General features: G+C 59.1%; 1 protein-coding gene across 7 annotated transcripts in view; it reads left to right on the top strand.

Moving 5' to 3' along the window:
• The first annotated feature begins 266 nt into the window (after window positions 1–266).
• The window catches only part of SYT7 (synaptotagmin 7), a 59,112-nt gene continuing 39,000 nt past the window's right edge, over window positions 267–20,378 (top strand). For all 7 annotated transcript variants that reach the window (XM_013044604.2, XM_045063301.1, XM_045063291.1 and 4 more), the window contains exon 1: window positions 267–661. In XM_013044604.2, coding sequence (XP_012900058.1) covers window positions 631–661 — 31 coding nt within the window. In that variant the 5' untranslated portion in view covers window positions 267–630. The remainder of the gene's footprint in view (window positions 662–20,378) is intronic.

Here is a 20,378-nt window from a genome sequence, read left to right as displayed (position 1 = left end):
CCGCCCAGCCCCGCGCGGTTCGAAGCCGCCGCCATCAGGGGCGTCCCGGCCGGGCTGGTCAAGCAGTGCGGCGGGACCCGCAAGCTCGCAGGGCCCACCCGAGGGCTCCGTGCCCTCCCCGCGGGGGCTGCGGGCGGAGCGCGCGGGGCGGCTTGGTGCCCTCGGGGCGGCTCCGGGCGGCGGCGGGCGCGGGGCTGCAGTGCGGCGCGCGGCCGGCAGCGGGCAGCAGCGGGCGCGGGAGGCCGCGGTGGCGGTGGCAGCGGCGCTCGGCAGCGGGCGGGCGGCGCCGGCGGTGCCCCGGGCGCGCTCACACACGCGCTCACACACACACATACACACGGCCTCGTACACACTCACACACGCTCCGGCGCGCACACGCGGCGCGCAGGCCGGAGGGAGGAGGCTCGGCGCGGCTCGGCGGCGGCGGCGGCGGCGTGCTCGGCCGGCGGGCGGGAGGGCTGGCGGGCGGCCCCCGCTCCCCGGCTCCGCGGCTCCGTGCAGCCCGCGCGGCCCCCGCCCTCGGACCCGCCCCCGGGGGTCGCCCGGCCCCATGCCCTGCAGCGGCGGCGGAGCAGCGCGCGGCCGCGGGCGGCTCTGAGGAGCCCGGAGGGAGCCGGCGACGAGGGGACCATGTACCGGGACCCGGAGGCGGCCAGCCCAGGTAAGCTCGGCCCCGGGAGGGCTGGGGCGCCCCGCACCGGCAGGCAGGACGGCGGCACCGCCGGGCGCCGTCTCGGAGCCCCAGCCCGGGGCGGCTGTCGGCCCGAGCCGCACAGACCTACCCCCCCATCCCCCCGGGGTCATCCCAGCCCCGGGGGCGCGGGCTTGAGCGGCAGCGACTCGGACCCCGGGCCCCGCAGTCCCGGCGCTGCCAGGCTTGATGCCCGGCGCCGGCTTCGCAGTGTCCCCACAAGGACCTCCTCCCCCCACCACCCCCCAGCAGCCCAAGGACAACGTGTGTGGCGGAGCGAGGAGCCACTGCCCCCGCGGGAACCGGGCAGTGCCCTCAGGGGCACCCCCGGGTCCCCAGCACCAGTGCCCCCGGGTGCCAGCGCTGGGGGACCCCAGGGCAAGGATCCCAGGCAGCTTTGGGCCAAGGTTGTGGGCACCGGGGAGCAGAGTGACATCGGCGGTGCCAGCTGTGAATTGAGAGGGTGCCAAGGGGCAAGTGGGAATCTGGTGCAGTAGCAGGGGAGGGGGGCTTCGGCGAGGGAGGGAGGGGAACCGCAGGAGCGTTGACGAGGAAGACAGGAGTACCTGAAGGGAAAGAGAGCAGAGATTGGGGAGAATGGGGTGCCAGGGGAATGTGATCCTGGGTTTGGGGAGGGGGAAAGCGAAGATCCCCAAACTCACTCCAGTCCTGTCGGGGGAAGGAGGGGGAGGGGCGGGCTCCCTTGCATCTCTCCTGAAGGAGCCGGGGAGTGGCCCAGGAGCCCACGTCTGCTTGCCATCCTTCAAGCCCAGCCGAGGAGTTTTTCCTCCTTCCTCGGGAAATTGCTCTGCCATTTCCTCCTTGGCTCCTGACGCCTCCTCACACAGTGCCCACCTGTAGGCAGGTCCCCTGCAGCTCCTGCCCCAGCTGTCTCAGCTCCCACCTGGTGTGCCCCACCCCAGACCCAGCACCCCCCAGGCTGCCAGTTCTGGCAGCGGGGTCTCTGCTTCTGGGTTTCTCTGTGATGCTAGAAGCAAGGCACCCCAGCCTGAGGACTTGCCGAGCCTCCAGGCGTACCACTGCTGGCCTCCCTGGGCTGGGGGTGCTGGGGGAGGGGGCCGCCCTAAGGCTCTCCGTAGAAGGGACCTTGAGCCCCAAGGATTTTGAGGGCAGTCCCATGGACACCAGCTTCGTCCACTCTTGTCCCAGCCCCACATTTGTTCTCCCTCTAGGGACAGCCTCAGCCTGTCCCTGCCTCCTGGGGAGTCGGGCCCCCACCCCCATCAAATCGTCGCAGCCTACTAAGTCCATTGAGGAGGACCTACTGGGTGCCAGGCATTACATTCACTTAGCGCTTGGGGATAAGAGGGAGAGAGACTCCGGCTCCCTCTCCGGAACCTCATGGCCATCCATGAATGTCCTCCAGGTGATGGCTGAAGGAACATTGCCTGCGGACACCCCTCCCTTCATCTCTCTGAACCCAGGTCGCTGACCCTGCCTCTTCCTCCGCGAGGCTGCCAGCTCCCAGCTCTCGGACCGAGGGCTGAGGCAGTCTCTGGCTGGGATCACCCTCCCAGAAACCAACCGCTTGGTTCAGAGGCCAGCTCTAGGGTAGGAGGTAGAAGAGGAGATGCAGTGAGGACACTCCCTTTCCCCCCAGCCCTGCCAGGCTGGCAGCGTCCCCTTTCCTGTTAGCCCGGTGGCCTGGGCGCCTGCCCTCATCCCTTCTGCCTTCCTCCTCTGTCCTCCCACGCCTGGGCACCATGACATCACTGGTCCTCCGAGCACCTCTGCCCTCTGCGTGGAGGCCAACTTGACATGCTTGGCATCTTCTGGGCAAAGGGCCTGCAACCCAGTGTTGCCCCTGGCTTCGTGGCAGCCCCTGGGGTGTCTCCCTCTCTCCCCGCCCCCCAAACAGGCCTCCCTCTGTGGTGGAGACCTGTCTTACCCAGTTTCGGTTGCAGGGCCCACCAGTGCCAGGGGAAGGGGCAGCACTGACCCACCGGGAACAGGCAAGGCCTGGGGTTCACTTCCCACGGGACTGGATGGGGTCAGAAACAGGCTGGAGAAGGCAGAATCTGCTTTTGATAGTGGGTTCTCCCTGAGGGGCCAGAGTCCTCATCAATCTGGCCTCTGTGCCCAAGCCTCTCTGCATCCCCGCCCACCTCCTAGAATCCCTACAGCTCCAGGCCAGCCTCCGCATTCCCTCCGACCCCCCTGGCTTCCCTCAGGTCCCCCAGACTCTACTTCCCCAGGCGGGGCTGTGTGTCCCCCATTTCTCTCCCCTACCTCCCCTTTGCCTGGCACCTGGTAGGGGCGAGATATGCAAATTAATTCCTGTGTGATTCAGGCCCCTCCTTCTGGTCCCCCCCCACCAGTACCTTATCTGTCCCGATTCCCTCATCCCATTCCCAAGGACACCTGTGGCCCAGTCCTTTTTACAATTTTTTCCTCTCTCATGTTCTCCTGCTCTTCCGTGTTCCAGGCTGGTTCCAGAGTGTCCCCGAGGTACCCTCTCCCTCAGCGCACTCACCCTGGTCTCCACAGGGTTCAGCCTGATGCTAAGACCCTGTCCACAGTTCCCTACCCACTTGGGCCCAGGGCTCTGAGGCACTTCTGGGATCTAGCTCAGCTGAAGCAAGGGACTGTGGGAAAAAGCCAGAGCCCAGTGAAGAACGAAGACCAGCCCCCCTCCCACACACCCCCATTGGCTTCTACTCCAAACTCTGTCCAACCTACCCAGCAGGTGCCTGCAACTTCCTCTCTGTCCCCTCCCTGAGGCAGGCGGCCCTCTCTCTGTCCTCAACCCTCCTCCTATGCTCATCCTGGAGCTGGCCTGGCCAGGCCTCCCTGTGTCCCTTGGACCCAGGCCCGGGGCCAGGCAGGGCCTCAGCAGGCCTGCAGGGGTCAGCGTTGCAGTGGGCAAGACAGCTTCAGGGAGGGAGGGAGGGAGGGAGAGGTGACCTTGCAGTGAGTGAGCGAGCAAGCCAGAGAGGGAAAGTCGGGGCCAGCGCAGCAGTCCCGGGAGAGAGGTCAGGTCCTGAGGCTGTCTGCCTGCCCCCAACCCTCTGTGAGCTTGCCCCTGGGGTAGCATGGCTGGAAGTCTTATCTGTCCCACCTGTTAGTGGGCTCTGCCCCCTACAGCAACTCTGCCAGAAAGGTCATTGTCAGGGAGCACAGGAGACACGCACGCTGCATGGGGCAGGGGGCCTTGGCACAGTGGGTCTCCTGTCTCAAGGCAGAAGGATCCATGAGATTGTCCAGGCTCACCCTCCACCTGCTGAGCACAAGTTCAGGACAGAGGCCATTGGGTGATGTGTGGGGCAGGAGTGAAGGGGTAGGGCTGAAAGGGCCACCAGGATTAGGGACAAGGACTGAGGTGTGGACAAGGCCTGACTGTCTGACGGGTTGATTCACCATCAAACTCTCCCCCTACCCCATCTACCCCTCCACCCACTTCTCTACCCCCCCACCCCATCTGCACAGGCTCAGACCTCCCTGGCTTGCATCTCGGGCTTTGGTCCCAGTCTAGGGCTGAAGAGCCAGCTATCTGCCAACAGGCCGTGAACAGGACGGGGTTGGGGCGGGGGCGGGGGGGGGGTGTCTGAACTCCTGGGTGGGAGGGAGGGCTTCTGTGCGTTTGGCCCCATGCTGCGTGCTCCTGTGGAGACACAACCCCTCCGAGGCCTTGGGTCATGTTCTTTGGTGGCTTTGTGAGAGCAGTGACCAGCCAGCTGGGTGCTTGAGAACTGGGGAACAATGGGGAGGGAGATAGTCTCGAAGCTCCTCCTGGTGGGGGAAGAGAGGCTAGAGCTGGTGGGATTGGGGTGGGAACATGTAGGCCAGCAGTTGACAGGTGAGGGACAGCTGGAAGGCAAGGGAACAGGTGGGTTTCAGGCCCCGGGAAGCTGGGCCCTTGGCTCGCCCCAAGCTTAGAACCCAAGGGGCATTGAAGGCAACATAGCCTAGCAGCGAAGGACTCTCCCCTCTCACCCCCGCCCAGGCCAGCTGTCGCAGGAGGCCTCGAGGGAAAGGCAGGGGAGGAGTGGGTGGTTCCTTCCCTCTCACCCCCCTCCTGTCCTCCCACTCCCACTCCCCGCCCACCTTCTATCCTCTGAGGGACTTTGAATACTTATTGAATCTGATGGACCGTTTTCAATAACTGCTTCCCCCAGGGGAGCAAGGCTGTGAACGGCAGTGAGGGGGGCCATGTGGGGCCGGTGGGAGGCCAAGTCCTGAGCCAGGGACTCACGGCTGGAAGGGGAGTCTCTATGACAGTCTCCTCAGAGGTCCCAGTGCGTCCCGGGGGGGCGCGAGAGGGGGGGGGCAGGAGCAGCTCCGTGGGCAGTGCCCGGCAGGTGGCCTGTGAGGCTGGTGAGGTCAGCGCTGTCGTGGCGGTCACTGGTCTGGCCCGGTGCCGGAGCGGGCTGGTGCCAGCCTCGGCCCGGGTGCCCGCCTGCCTTGCAAAGGGAACCCCGGCCGGAGGTGCCAGGAGGGTTGTGCCAGTTTGGTGGCCATGAATGTGCCTGACCTTCCAGGCAGTAGGGGCAGCCCGGCTGGGCCCTGTCCAGCTTGTGTCTGGAGGGCAGGGCTTTGGTCTCACCCAGCAGCGTTCCCCAGGGGGTGGAACGGAGTTGGCAGACAGCGGCGTGGGACCTGTGGAAGGGGCTGGACAGTGCCCAGAGCCTGCGCCTGGAATTCTGGACCCAGTTGGTTTGGGAGTGGGCCGACACGTTGGTCCTGCTCCAAGGGGGCTCGGTAGCTTCCTCCGGGAAACCCATTGGAGGAGGTGTGTCTCCTGGGGGTGGGGGGCGCTGGACTGGGCGGGGAGCTGACTTGAATCAGGAGCTGGGATCTTGGGGGAACTGATGTATCCTTGTCACTGAATGCACAGAAACAGTAACTGGTGAGGGCACAGCGGGGGGCGGTGGGGGAGCTCCATGCCCCTGCCCCTGCCCCTGCCCTATATGACGGTGGGTGGCAGCTGAGCCGTGCTCGCTGATCTAAGTGCCAGCTGTAAACAGCAGTAATGAGTGTATTTGTAGTTAGGTGCGTTAAGGTGCGCGGAGCGGTGATGGGAAGCAGCGGGGAGGCGCCTCTCCTGGCCCAATCCCCAGTCAGTCCAGGCAGATGCCCTCCAGGGGCCCTGCCTGCCCGCCCCCCCCACCCCGCCACACCCTCCCACCTGCCGCCTGGCGGCCTCTGAGGCTTCCATCTGCTGGGAGCAGCGAGGGCCTCACCTGGCTGCATGGGCGTATGCAGGTGTGGACGGAGGGCCCTGGGAGCTTTGGTGTGTGCAGATCCGGGCATCTCTGAGACAGCATGTGGGTCTGTCAGCGTGCGTGTGTTTGTGTGCACGTACTGTGATTTCGTGTGCGTGTGTGCACCCCTCCCCCGAAGCCCCGAAAGGAGGCCCACCCCCACCCCCATCTTGGAAGTGGCCCTGCCCCTTTGATGCCCTTCTCAGCGTGCAAGAAGCAGGGGACTCTTGGCAGCCTGCTGCAGGGGGTGACCCGTTCTGCCTAGCAGAGGAGACAGGAGGGACAGGTCTGAGCCCCAGCCTCAGGGGGCACCTACAGAACCCAGCCAGCTCTAGAGCCCTCAGGAGCCCCTGGAATGAGAGAACACGATTGCCAGGGCGGGGTGGGACAGGGTTGGGTGGGGGGGGGGGTCAGCCCTAGCAGGTGGGGATCTCAAGGTGCTGGTCGGTGAACGGTGCACCCTGCCCCCCCCCAGCCAGGCCCGGGTGGCGTGGGGTGTGGGTGGCCACAAGGGGTGCCCGCATGAGGCTCTGCGTGAGGGGAGCAGAGAGGACAGTTCTGCGGCTAATGTGTCCAATTAAATTACTTCAAACCCTGCAGCGGCAGCTGCTCCCGGCGGGGCCCTGGGTACAAATTGGATCCGTCTCATTACCACGGGTGGTGTCAGCGGAGCCGGAGAGCGGTGGCCAGCTCCGCCGGCACACGGCAGGCCTCCTCCCCCTTGTTCAACCTGGGCCCGCTCCAGCCTCCTGGCACGTTGGCTCACTCCGGTACCCCTGGTTTGCCAGGTCCTGCGCGCCTCCTGACCGTCCTGACCCACCCCAAACAGCTCGAGGGCCCCTCCCAGCCCTGACCGTCTGTCTCCAGGAATGGGGGTTTCAGGCTCTTTAGGGGGACCAGCCTCAGGAAGCCCCTCTCAGGGCACCCAACACACCCTGTGGCCTCCCTTGATGACATGAGTGCCTTAATCATGTCAGGTGATTGCTTGGGGAGCACTCAGGATGTCCTAAGCGCTTCACATATGTGGCACAGGGGGCAGCTTACTTAAGCTAGGTCTCTGGGGTCAAACAGCCAGCTGTATGTTTGAACCTCAGCAGAGACCCTGGCTGCTCTGTCCCAAAAGCAAGTCGCTCCACTCTTCTGGCCTCGGTTTCTTTCTCTGCAAAATGGGTTTGATCATGGTTCTTATTTCACAGGCTTGGAGGATGAGGCGGGGTAAGGCCGGAAACAGCCTTAGCTAAGAGCCCAGCACATAGTAAACACACAGGCAACGACAGCTGTTGTCAACACTGTCCTGCACCAAGTGATTGATGGCTGGTATGAGCATTCCCGGAGTTCCAAGGAGGATGCGCCTGCTTCAGCCGTGGTGGTGGAGGAGGAGTCAGGGAGGGCTTCACTGAGGCGGTGTCAGTCGGTTACCTTCGGGATAGCAAACATGTGTTGAGCGACCCCTATGCTTCGGATGGCACCTGGCACACATTAGCTCTTCCATCCTCCGACCAACCTGGGAAGGGGGAGCTTGCAGTTAGAAGTCGGCTGGGAGTTCCAGCAAACACCAGCCCACCCAGGAGCGTGAGCTTGGAGTCCAGGGCCTTGGGTTCTGAAGGAAGCAGAAGAGCTTCCCACGGGACGAGCAGGGGTGACGTGTTCGGTGTGGAGGGGACAGCGCGTGCCATGGCCCAGAAGCAGTTTCTTGTTCCGTGGAAGCAGCCATGGGGGCCTGAAGGGGCTAGGAGTGAGGGCCAGTAGCAAGAGCTGAGGCTTGGGAAAGGTGGGTTAGGACAGATTCTGAAGGTCTTGGCATTCTGAAACAGGAAGACTGTATTTTTTTTTTTAATTAGGACCATGGATTGCCATGGGTGACTTTGAAGCAGATCTCTATAAAGAAGTTGAACTTTGCAGTGGTGTGGAGGGTAGGAAGCCCAGAGGGAGGCAGGTCCATGGAGCTGGAGTCCCAGGTTAACGCATGTGTCCCCACCTTTGCCCCGCCCTTCCTGGGTTCTTCCCTGTGCAGGGCTGAGTCTGAGGCACCACACTGTAGCATCTGCAGAGCTCCGCTGGCCTGGGGCCCTGCCCTTGGCAAGCTTGGGCCAGGTAATGGGCAGTCAGGGAGGCACCAGGTGAAGAAAGGTCAGATGGACACTCCCCGGGGGCTTACCCTGGGACATGGGGTATCAGAGACAGCACCCACCCAGGTAGGCTGACCCAGGGCCCGGTGTACACAATCTATCCTCCTGGGGGTCGACTCTACACCCACCCCACACCATGGTCATCAAGGCCAGGCCCTGGGGGGCCCCCACCAGAGCCAGCCTGTCTGCGAAGCAACTGGGCAGGCACCTTCCTCTCCAACCCCACGGCCCCTGGCACGGAGGCCCATTCCCTACAGGGCTTGGGTACATCATCCCACTTCCCTCGGGGCTTGTCCCAGGGCAAACGCCCTCGCCCCCTCAGGCGACAGCAGCACACAGACGTGTTGGGATCTGGGCCCATGTGCACATGTGGTGTGGGTGTGCACTGGCAGCAGGGAGTCCATGACGGTCTACCTGGCCCGCCTACCTTGACTGGGGATTCGTTTCCCTGGGGATTTGGGTCAGATGGGCACTGAAGAACATAATGGTGAGGAGGGAAGGGCGGGTCAGGAAAGGTGGCAGGGGAGGCTCTCCCAGCAGGGCCTGGCGGGTCAACGGATCACCTTGTCCTTCACGTTTGACATTCCATCTCACCTTCATGGCAGCCCGACGAGAGAGACACTGCCCCCACTGTCGTACAGGTGAGGAGCCCAAGGCCCAGAGAGGTGGACTGTCTCACCAGGTCACTCAGCAGAGCCGGAATGAGATTACAAGGCAGCCTGACTCCAAAACCTGGGTCCTAACCACCGGGCTCAACGGCCGTGGAGCCTGGTGCCTCTCTAATCCCACTGGGACCCCAGCCAGCCTGTCTCTCGGCCCATCACTTGGAAGGAAGTGCTGGGAATTGGTACTGGCTGCAGAGCTGGACTCAGAGGGTGTCCCCACTGCCTCTGTAGTGCTGGAGGCATCCCCTGAAGCCTTTGTTCTCAGGTCCCCGGAGTGGGTGGAGCTTCCTTCCCACCCTGACTCCTCTCCCTCTCCGCAGACTCAGTGGAAGGTTCCTCTCAGTCAAGGGGAGGCTCTGAAAGGAAAGGGAGGCACCCCTCACTCCCTGCTTGGCACCTGCCAGCCCTGGAGGAGCCTCATGAATCGGCTGTGTGTGGCCCCCCCCACCCCGTTCCTCCCTCTCCAGCCCCCGCCTGGTTGGGGAGGTGCGAAGGAAGCGGTTTCACAGCCTGTCAGCTGAGGCCTAAAAATACCCAGAACTCTGAGATGCTTGGGCAGGGGGAGGAGAGAGCAGGGACCAGGATGGGGTGCTGAGGGGGGTGCCGGGCTAACTTGGCCAGAGACACCCTCACAGCTCCACGGTCCTACTCAGACGTGATGGGCAGCGATTCCCTCAATGCCCCCATCTGACCCCATTTCTGGGTCTCGAGAGCCCCGACCCTCAGACCAAGGGAGGGCTTAGTGTCAGACGGGAACCGCGGAGCCCAGGCCCTTCGGATCCTCTGGGCGGTGGCTTTTTCTCCCTCCCCGCCCCTGAGTTGGCTGGCATCTTCAGGCCGTGGGAGCCAGGCTGGGCGTGTGCCTGCTTCCTTCCTGGAGAAGGGGCCTGCTTCTGTGAGGGGAGAGGCGTGAGGAAAGGCAGCGTGGATGGGGGTGCTGGCAGGTGTGCAATGTGATGTGTGAGCCACCCAGGCACTAGAGCGGGGCCGAGGAGAAGGGGTGTGGTGGCCCACGTCACTGCCACGTGGCCGTGTGCTGACGCTTGGCACAGGCCCCCCCGCGAGTCTGCTGGTGCCCAGAAAAGAGGACCCGTGTGTGTGTGTGCATGTGGCCCCGCTGGAGCTGGCCTCTTCCGGGCGCCAGGAAGCTCGCGGAGCTGCAGGACGGAGCGAGTGTGGCTGTTGCAGACGGAAGCGCGGGAGTGGGCATAGCGGTATCAGCCGACACACAGTGCATCACGCAGCCCCGTGATGGTCACGGTTGCTTCCCGCGTGGAAGCGTGATGGCACAGGTGCCCATGCAGAGGGACATGGGAGGGGCTCCCCGGGGCACCTAAGGGACTCATGAAGGACGGAATGCAGAGTGGCAGCCAGAGCATGGGCTCTGGATCGAAAGTCATGGGGTTCCCGGGGCACCTGACTGGCTCAGCTGCTGGAACATGCCGCTCTCCAGCTCAGGGTCATGAGTTCAAGCCCACATTGGGTGTAGAGGTGATTTAAAATAAATAAATACAAATTTTAAAAAAAAATTTTTTTTTTAAGCAATGGGGTTCATATCCCAGTTCTGGCATGTATCAATTAGTCATGTGACCTTGGGCAAGCTGACCTCTCATTGCTTCATTTCCCCATCCATAAAGGGGAGGTGATAATGGCACCCACTTCAGGGCACCGCTGGGGGGATTCGAGGAGCTGACGTATATGAACTGGCCGGAACCGAGACTGTCGCCGTGTCGGCAGCATGGGTACATTAGCTCTTCCCATCTGGTTCGCCACTTCAGTGGCACAGGTGGGAGCACCGAGTCCAGAGAGGGCACATGACCTGCCCAAAGTCACACAGTAAGTTAGTGGCAGAGCCAGGACTAGAAACCAGACTCCACTGTCTGAAGATGGGGCTTGTTCCAATGCAGCACTTCCTGATTGTGCCCCCACTTTGGACCCCAAGAATGTGCTGGGACTGAAACCCCACTGGCATCGGGGCCTGAATTCTGCCAGGGGTTGGTCATGGGAACTTGGGGATCTGAGCATCTTCAGATAACGCCGGTGGATGGGTCCTCCAGGGAGCGGTCAGTGCACTGAATTAGTAACATGCCACTGACTGGCCTGTGGACTTGGCCAATGACTCGACTCTCCTGAGTCTCAGTTTCTTCCTTATAGTGGAATTCCAGTAATACATACATTGTAGGGCTCTCATGAGGACTAAATGAGATCGTGCACGCAGTGTCTGGAACATGGTATCTAGTAAATGCTCAATTATGTTAGCTGCAGTTAGAGCGCATGCAGAGTCCTCCCGCTCAGCGCTCCAGAAGCAGTCTCTTCCTTTGTTTCTCCTTCAGCCTCTGGCTGCCCTTACTTCCCTAGACCGATCAGGGACAGGCTTGCTGACAACGAAGACCCGTCTTTGTCTCCTGTTATTGGCTTCGCCCAGGAAGGAACAGGACCCACCAGTGGGACTTAGACCCTGAACCTTCTACATCTGGCCTCATCACCCACCCGGTATAGGAACTTGGACAAGCACCATTTCCTCCGGGTCCTTGGTTCTCCCTCTTTCAGGTAGAGAGGCTGGACCCCATAGTCCCAGAGCCGCCTGGTCATGTTGCTGTGTGACCCCAGAGAGTCCCTGGCTCAGGCCACTGGAGGCGGTGGCAGGTTGATAGGAAGGGAGGTCAGCTGGCTGTCCAGGACGAGTGGAGCATCTGGGGCCTGTGCTGACGGGTGGCTTGCCATCATGCTGGCCCGCACCTGTGGCTGCGTAGGAGGGCGTGCGGGCCCGACTGGCTGGGGCGCTGACATTGGGGGAGGTTCAAGGACAATGACTAGAGAGAGCCCTCCTTGGGACCCTGGGAGCTGCCACTGCGGCCATCCTCCCCCACGCCCCCCTCCTCCCCAGGGCTTTCCTTCAGCAGTCCTCCTTCCTCCCTGTCCTTGCTCTCTCCTTCCCCTTCTTGGAGTCTCCCAGTATCTCCCTCTCTCTGCTTCTTCCACTTCCGTAATCTTGACCATTTTCCAGGGTGCCTTCTTCCTTCCTCTCCTTCCACAGATGGGAGGCCTCTTCCCCCTCCTCTGTCTCTCCGCTTCCTGAGATTCCTTCTCTTTCCTCCCTACAACGTGGAACAAATGTCCCTGTTTCTCTGGATCTTCCTGGTTCCCCCTGCTGCTCTAGAGCTCAGGTCTCTGTCCTCCTCTGCATGGGCATGTCTAGACTCCTTCGTTTCCTATCCTCTGGCCCGCTCCCACTTCAGGGTCCTTTCCTCCCCAGTGTCCCCAGCTCCACCTCCAGCCTTCCAGGTCCTTGGTGCTCTTTACTCCTCCACCAGTTCCCTCACCCTCAGAGTTTCCCTGCCTCCTTCAGATGATGGGGTTGATGGGGCCGAGCCAGGCAGTTTCTCTGGCTGGTGCTGCTGTTCGGTACCTCAACAATCCCCCACCCGTGTGAGTTGAGAAAGGGGGTCAGCCCAGGGCCCAGGGACTGGCAGCCTTGCCTCCTAATTAGTTGGAAGTAATTGCCTGGAAAAAAATTTCATTTAGAATGAGACTCTGAGACTCCAAGGTAGAGCTGAGCCAACTGATGGCCCCTGGGGACCAGGAGGAGGGAAGCAGCCCAGGTCAGGGTCTCAGGAAGCCCCTGGACCCCCCCCCCACCTCCCTGGCTTACCTCCAGGACCCCAGCCTTATGGAAGCACAGAGAGAGCACTGGGTTGGGAGTACCACCGTCTTCATCTGAATTTTGGTTCCACTACTCACTGTGTGGCTTGGGGCAAGTGTCTTACTTCTCTGTGCCTTAGCTTTCTCTCTTGTCCCATTGGAAGAATGCCTCCATATCATGAGGGTTGACTCGGACAATGGCTATGAAAGCACTTTGCAGGCTGTAAGTGCTGTGGGAGTGTGAGGTGTCACTCTGTTCCTCCAGTATACTCTCAGATGAGATATGAGGATGTGCAGGAGTGGGGCAGCGAGGCTTCCAGAACATGGAAGGATGGTGAGCTGCAAAATGAAGGGCAGACAGATGTGGTGTCCAGCACCAGTCTCAGCACATGCCAGCTACACCACCCTGCGTGGCCACCTCACCTCTCTGGACCCCTTTCCTCATCTGTAGAAGGCTGACCCTCATGCTTCCTCCTGGGGGAGGGGTTGTAGTTTTCAATGAGAAAATGTTTACAGAGCTCTTAGCAGCTCTTGGCCTATAGTAAGTGCTCAATAAACTATATTATCTTTATCTACCATAAAGACTGTTATCTTTACTCCCTACCTGGATCCAGAGGGCTGTGATTTGGGGCATCGTCTCCAGGTGGTTTTATTTGCTTTGATGTTTGTTTTTGGAAAGAGGGGAATTTCCACACCCAGTGAGGCTAATATGAAGCCGTCCCTAGAAACACCAAGCAGATCTGCTTTTCAAAGAGCCCCCACCTGTGGAGTAGCGGACAGGAGTGGGCAGAAACTGTGGCTTTCTCCCCTGACTCCCACTTTTTCCTAGAGAGGGGCTATGGGCAAGTTTCTTACTTTAAAATATATATATATTTATTTGACACCGAGGCAGTGAGAGAGAGAACACAAGCAGAAGGAGTGGGAGAGGGAGAAGCAGGCTCCCTGCTCAACAGAGAGCCAGATGTGGGGCTCAATTCCAGGACTCTGGGATCAAGACCTGAGCCGAAGGCAAACGATTAACAACAGAGCCACCCAGGCGCCGCTGTGGGCAAGTTTCTTATCTGGATGGATGTGAGGTAGGGAGTCTTTGCCCTCAGAGAGGCTAATTACAAGCCTTTGTGTTCATTGTGGTAGGACTCACCCAAGAAAAGTTGTGTTAGGGGCAGCAAGAAGTTTTTCACTTGGCCTGGGTTGACTACTGGGTTGAGTCTTCACTGTGAAGCTGGGAGCACGGTGTTTCAAGACGGCCTCAGGGCAGCCGGACTGCCTGGAACGTGCGAGTTATTGGGCGGCGCTGCAAGCTCGGAGCGCCATATTTTCCTGGGATGGGTGAGGGGGCGGTGACGGCGGACCTTATGCCACTCCTTCCCCACCCGCCCGGCGCCGCCCGCCACCGCGGGGGGACCTTCTGTGTTTCTGCTCTAAGCGCAGTACCCGCACCAGCCGCCAGGAGGCGGTTCGGCGGGCTCTACTTGAGGGAATGGGAGGCGGCATTTACATTAGCCGGGAGGCTTTTTCTGTCCTGAGTCCGAGTGCTGACTGGGTCCTCAACATCTGAGGACCTCACGGGGAAAGGGAGCTCTCAAAGTTGCCTGGTCGCCGCCGTGGCTTCAGCTCGTGGCTGATCAGGGAGCAACTGGCAGAGGAAAGTGGGATCACTGTGCTTTAGTGCTGCAAACAGCTCCAGTCCTTTGCATCCTGCTCCTTAGGGGTGATGCAGAGAGTGCTGTAGAGGAGGGAGCAGTCCCAGGACTGAAACGAATTTCAGCACCAAGGACAGGAGCTCCTGCACCCTGTTTCAGAACCGTGGACAGATCCCAGGACAGCGCTCCAGGCTGCTCCTTCCTAGTATTTGTGGCGCAAATGATACCCCCAGAATATGGTAGTATAGCACCTCCCAGACGGAATCTCAGTCACTCATCCCAAGGGGACTTAGGACCAGAGAGTATAGTTAGTTCCCTAAGGCCACACACCCACAATGACACAGTGGGTGGCAGAACAGCATTCAGATCCCCAGTAGTCTCTCTCCAAATATTTCTCCACACTGGATTTCCAGTAGTTCTCTCCCTCCTTCCTAAATATCCCTGGGAGAAGCTTCACATTCTATTCTATCCCAGAGAGACCCCTTGAGCTGCCAAAGATTAACTGTACCCTTTCTCCCACCAAAACACCAATCAAAAAATCTGAATCTCAAGATGGAAGATTCCTAGCCCCTGAGGCTTTTTCGTGGCTCCAAGCATCAGGTGGGAGGGTGTTGGGCAGGACAGGTGCCCTGGCCTATAAGGAAGCCTGTGACTTGGGGAGCTAGAGTTGAGTCATCAGCATGAGGAATTCTTAAGTGCTCTGAGATCCTCGAATAAAATAGAGCACACCATTCCAACCTCAGCTTCTTTGCAGCTGTGTATTATTAATAACAATAAGATGCTGACTTAGGCCAAGGCACAACGATGCATTATTCATAGTAACCAGTGGTCAAGGCCCGCACTTAATCATCACACATCCCTGATCCTGCCCCTGCTCCACAATCCTGGTGGAGAAGCCCTCCACCTGAGCTCCTCCCTTCCTGAACTCCCGCTGTTCTGATGGACATGAGCATTTTCAGGGGTATCCAGGTGGCTTATCGGCTTTGGGATCAGCATGGTTGGGGAGGGCAGTTGATTCCCAGCTAACTCAGAGCTGGCACCTGATCCCCTTCATCTTGAGTGGCTTTGACCCTCATGACTTCCAGACTCACCAGCTCTCTAGAGTTGCAGATGGTCTCAACCCCCCTCCCCCATCTTCCGAGGCTGAAAACTGAAGCCAGATGTACCAGGCTTCCCTAGGTCAGGAACTGTGGGAGGTGGGGGTGGCTGTGGTGAAGGAGAGGTAGAAGATACCCCATCACCATTAAATATGGCAGGAGATGTGAAACCCTAGGTAAACTCAGGAGTACTTTGTAAACTCCTCGGCACTGAACAAACGTGAGCTGTTATTACCAAGGCCATGCTCTCTGCTGGAGAAGAGAGCCAAGGTAGAAAAGGCACGGAGAACTTGTGGATGAGGCCTTTGTAGCTCAGCAGGCCCTGCTCCCCTGATGAGGAGTTGACGTGCTGGTGGATCCTGACATGTCCCCGTCCAATTTCTTGCTGGAACGGCTCCTGGCCCAACCGAACAATCCTTCATTTGCTGTTTACTCACTTGGCATCTCCTCTGAATTCTAAACCGTCTGCATCCAGCCGGCCTCTGCGGCCCCTGCCAGCGCTCCCTCCCTAGCTCACTCACGCATTATCTGTTTTTATTACAGTCAAGGTTGAGGAGGCTTGCTCATGCTAAGCCCCTATTTTCAGCTACTTGTAACTTTCCAAAACAATTCCCCTCGGGCCTCCTCTTTCACCGGCCTTGGGCCCGCCCGCCCCAGGTGAAGCCTGAGGGTTGTGGGTGTCTCCTTGGCTTTCTGAAGGACACTCAGGCAGACTGTCCAGGGGTCACAGGGCTAAGGAAGAGGCCCAGCTTTCCTGGGAAATGAATGCCAGGCTCTCTTTCCCCCTCCTTTTCCTTCTACCTGCCCATCTTATTTTCTGTTTCCCAAGGTGGGTAGCTTGGAGGAGGAGTTTTAGACAGGAGAGAGAGGGCAGAAAATTCAGCATGTCAGGAGGCCCAGAGCTTTGCCTGGCTGTGTAAAGTTCAGAGTTTTGCTCATTGGTTTTCTGTTGCTTTCTCCCCAGTTCTGCCTTTTTCTGGCTCTGTGTGTGTGAAGGAAGGAGGGATAGGTACTGAAAATGTCTCCCTTTCCCATGCCCATAGAGCCCTAGGGCTGGTAGGCTCTGCACTTGTAAATACCCTCCCACCTCCCCCCCCCCCATTTCCATCTGCTCAGCACACACGTGGAGGGGCGCTTCCTTTGGAAACCTGTGACTCTAGCTTTTGCTGCTTTCCATCTTGAACGTCATCACGCAGCCGCCAAAGGATGGAGGGGGGAGGCGCTGGGGCCTGATGTGTCGTAAGTAGTGCAGAATCAGGTGGGAGGAGGCAGGATTAGGACGGGAAGGCGCTGGCAGACGTAGCCCCAACCACCCCCAACATCATTCTGCTTTATCTCCGGAATAGTGGCTGTGCCCTAGACGGTACCAGAGACAGAGCCCTGGGCAAATCCTGGGCTCCCCCATTTGTCTGTGCTTCCTGCTCACCCTTGTCTAACCCCAGGGGCCCAGCTCCCCAGCCCGTTCAGGGACCTTTAGGTGGACTGAGCCTCTAATGCTGGTGCTTTACTGAGGCTGAGGGCTGGGCCAGTGCAGGAAGGAAAGATGTCTGGGAAGGGTGTGTGACAGGAGCCTGTGAAGCTCTTGGGGTAACTCGGGCGTGGCTCTCATTGGTAAAATCTTGGGAGAACTTCCTCCTCCTGACTGCCTTTTCTTTTGTGTTCCCTCTATTTCTTTCTTCTCTTGGCTGTCCTCAGAGTGACTTGGCTCAAGGCTGAGCTCTCCTTGGATAGGACAAGAGAGAGAGAGCTGTAAGGTTTGAGGTTTACAGACTCCAGGTGCAATCCTGGCTTTACCTCTCTTCTGCTCGGTGCCCGTGGGCAAGTATTTAACCCTTCTGAGCCTCAGTTTCTTTCTTTGTGAAACAAGTATGAGCCTGTTTACCCCCAGAGGGGAGCTAAAGATGGGAACATGATTCCGTGTTTAGCGTACATTACTTACTATAATGAGACGTATTTGGTAGGGAGAACAAGGGCCTGCGATCCAGGGATCCCAAAAGAGGGAAGCGGTCTAGGTTTGGAGGGTGTGGTGGTGATGGGACAACTTTGGAAGGCCTGGATCTGGAGAGTGTGCGTGTCACCAGCTGGGAGTACAAGAGCAGGCAAATTCCGGGAGGAAAGTCTGTGTGCACAGATTTCCAGCGTGTCCAGCCCCTGTCCAGCACGTCAGTCTTGCATCCTGGGCTGCAGGCGGCGGGCTGTGGGCTGTGGGGGAGCCCAAGAGATGGGGAGACATGATCTTACCCCATTGACTCTGCTTGGGGGACAGGCCTACCCCCAAGAAAAGGGTGCTGGACAGAAGGTCAGTTAATTCAAACTTGGGGAATGAAGAGACTTTTGTGAGCATTTGTCATCAGGAAGGGCTTCCTGGAAGAGGCAGGCCTACCTGGGGGCCTTGAATAACTTCAAGCACCTGTTCAGCACTTATTTATCCAGCTCTCCTGGGTACCAGACCTGGGGCTACAGAGATGGGTGATCGAGGGGTTCCCATCAGGGGAAAAGACAGAAAGTACTAATTATTAACCCACAATGATGAATTGCCATAGTTACGGGGGAGGCAGAAAGGAATGTGGGAGGGAATTGAAGACCATCTCGTCTTGGGATAGTAACAGTAGGAGATAGAAGGAACGTATTCCAGGCAGAGGGAAGCGCTTGTGCCGAAGTGGGAAAGAGGTTGGCCTTCTTGAAGGCGGAAGGAAAGTGAGGCATGGCTGGACTGCGCAGTAGAGCCCACAGGGGAGGGCTGGTACATCCTTCCTCTCAGAGGGAAAGGGCAGGCTCGTGTCCCTAATCCGCCGTGCCTGTCTCTTCTCTGCAAAATGGGGATGATCATGGTATCTGCTAGAACCCCAGCAGGGGACGTTAGGGGTGGTTTCCATCGCTTGAAGGTGAACCGCTGAGGCCCAGAATGGGCCTTCCCTGGGGTCGCAGGCCAGGGGTGGAGATGTGACTTGAATCCGGGCCACCTGCCCCCAGGTCTACTTCTTGTCCCACTGCTCTGCCTCAGAAGGACAGACAGAATTTGAGTAGAGGAATAACAGATCCTGGGAGAGGGGTCCACGCCAGAGGATGTGCGTGAACAACTAGACCTCGTGGATGATGGAGTGGGCTGGGCATCTACTCGTGGCCGTGGCCGTGTGCGCATTTGTGTGTGTGAGTGTGAGTGTGGTGTCCATGCGCACCGTGAGCCTCCAAGGCTTGTGTGTGTGCGTGTGTTGGTGTGGACATGGGTATCTGTGCACAGTGTGTGTATCATGTGTGTGAGTGAGCATGAATGTCTGTGTACGGGGTGGGTCTCTGGGGCTCTGTGTGTGTGTGCGCACGCGCGTGTGTGTGTGTGTGTGCACCTGCGTGCACATGTGTGGAGTGTGGGCCGCCTGGTTGTCTGTGCCAAGAGCGAGTCTCTGTGGTGTAGGCACGCGTGTGTACAAGCCATGGGTGTTCATGTCTGTGACCTGTGTATGTGTGTACCTCCTCCCCGTCCCTGCCTTTCTCCCCCCATCCCACACCCCCCCGCCAGGCAGCTGGTGAGCGTGCCCTCAGAAGTCCATTCCCTCTCCAGCAGCTCCCCAGGGCATCCCAGCAGCCAGCCGTCCTGTTTGATTCTGTTCATCCATAAATTATGGCTTGCTGAGGAGATGAGAAGGAGTTGGGAGTGGGGGCAGAGCCTGGCAAGGGACGGGCTCAGGTCTGTGGTTCACACCTGAAGCCCAGCCTGGCTTCCAGCTGTGGGCGCCCCCACGCCCCCTCGCCCCAGCCCTCCCCACTCCTCGCCGCTGCGGGCATTCACTGATGCTCTTGGTCTTGGTCAAGCCCCGGGGCACAGATCCGGGTGCACCGAACTGGGCAAGACAGGCCCCCTGGCCTGTGCTGTCTGGTGGGAAAGAACTAGATGAGTATCTAGTTCAGTATTTTATTCAGCGCTCACTGTGCGCTGGCTCCGTGCCCCAGATGTCTCCACTACAGAGCAAACGTGGTAATACCGTGATAACAACGAGCATATATTGCCTACTTATTTTGCATCAGGCACTGTGCAGAGTACATCATATGTGCTCATTTCTTTAAACCTCACAACTCTCCTAGGAGACCTGTACTATGATTGGCCCCCATTTACAGATGGGGACATGGAGGCACACAAAACTTAGGTCACATGTCTTGGAAGAGGAAGAGCCAGAATTTGAACCCAGAGAGTCTGTTCCAGAGCCCTGACATTTCATCACTGTACCCTAAAAGGAGGGTGCAGGCTCTGTGTGATAGGAGCTCCTAGGCAGGAGAAATTCATTCCCACTGGGGATCTTATGGAAGGCTTCTTGGAGGAGGTGTTTTTTATCAGGGTCTAGAAAAATCAGGAATTGTCAGACAAAGATGGCATGGGGAGAGATTGAAAGGGGTCCTCGTGTGTGTGTGTGTGTGTGTGTGTGTGTGTGTGCGTGTGCGTGTGTATGTGTGTAGAAGAGAGGCTCAAACTCTGTCACTGTGGCCTCTCCCATCTCTTCCCTCCCATCTTGTTTGGGTGACAAGTGGGATAACATGCAAGCACTGAAATTTTAACAGTATTTACTGAGCACCTCCCATATGTCAGCCTGTTGCAGAATATCCAGAAGGAGCAAAACAGTAAAGCCCTTACTTTCATAGACCGTGGAGTCTGGTACACAGTGGGCACTTAATACATGGTGGCCTCTATTAGTATCATTATTCCTAGAGGCCTGGGGTTCCTGCTCACTCATTCTTTCAGCAAGCTTTTGTCAAGCACCTGCTGAATGCCTGGCCCCTCCTTGGTGCAGGGGAGACAGTGGGGAACAGAGGGCAAGCCCCACCCTCAAGGAGCAGACATTCTAGAGGGGACAAGGGTGTGAGCTCAAGCCTGTCGTGCACCCTCAGAGGCGGGGTGCCTCCCCAAACACACAGACTTTACCCCGAGAGCCGCTGCGCTGGGGGCGTGGTCTGGAGCATGGGTACCCCACCAGATCATGGTTGACCCCAAGCTCAAGTTGCCCAAGTGCCCACACAGGCCTGGGCGGGGGTTGGGGGCAGCCATGTGCCCAAGCTTGTGCCTCAGTCCCCGGACAGCCCTGGGATCAGACCCAGGAGGCCCGGCTTTCCCCACTCCCAGCTGCCCCCACCACCCACAGCTCCCCAGTGTCACCCGTCTGCCCTTGTCCATGTCTCGCCCCCGGGACCCAGGATGTCTCCTCCACTCAAGGAGAGGTTGTGGAACCCGGCCCTGTCAGAGTCTGACGAGGGCTGCAATATTTTCTTTCCTCCGATGTTAATATGCTGACACTAAGGGGA

The sequence above is a fragment of the Mustela putorius genome, unplaced genomic scaffold (genome assembly GCF_011764305.1).
Source record: "Mustela putorius furo isolate JIRA1106 unplaced genomic scaffold, ASM1176430v1.1 tig00000127_pilon_pilon_pilon, whole genome shotgun sequence".
In the NCBI taxonomy this organism is placed as follows: Eukaryota; Metazoa; Chordata; class Mammalia; order Carnivora; family Mustelidae; genus Mustela; species Mustela putorius.
This window is presented reverse-complemented; position numbering and strand designations above follow the sequence as displayed.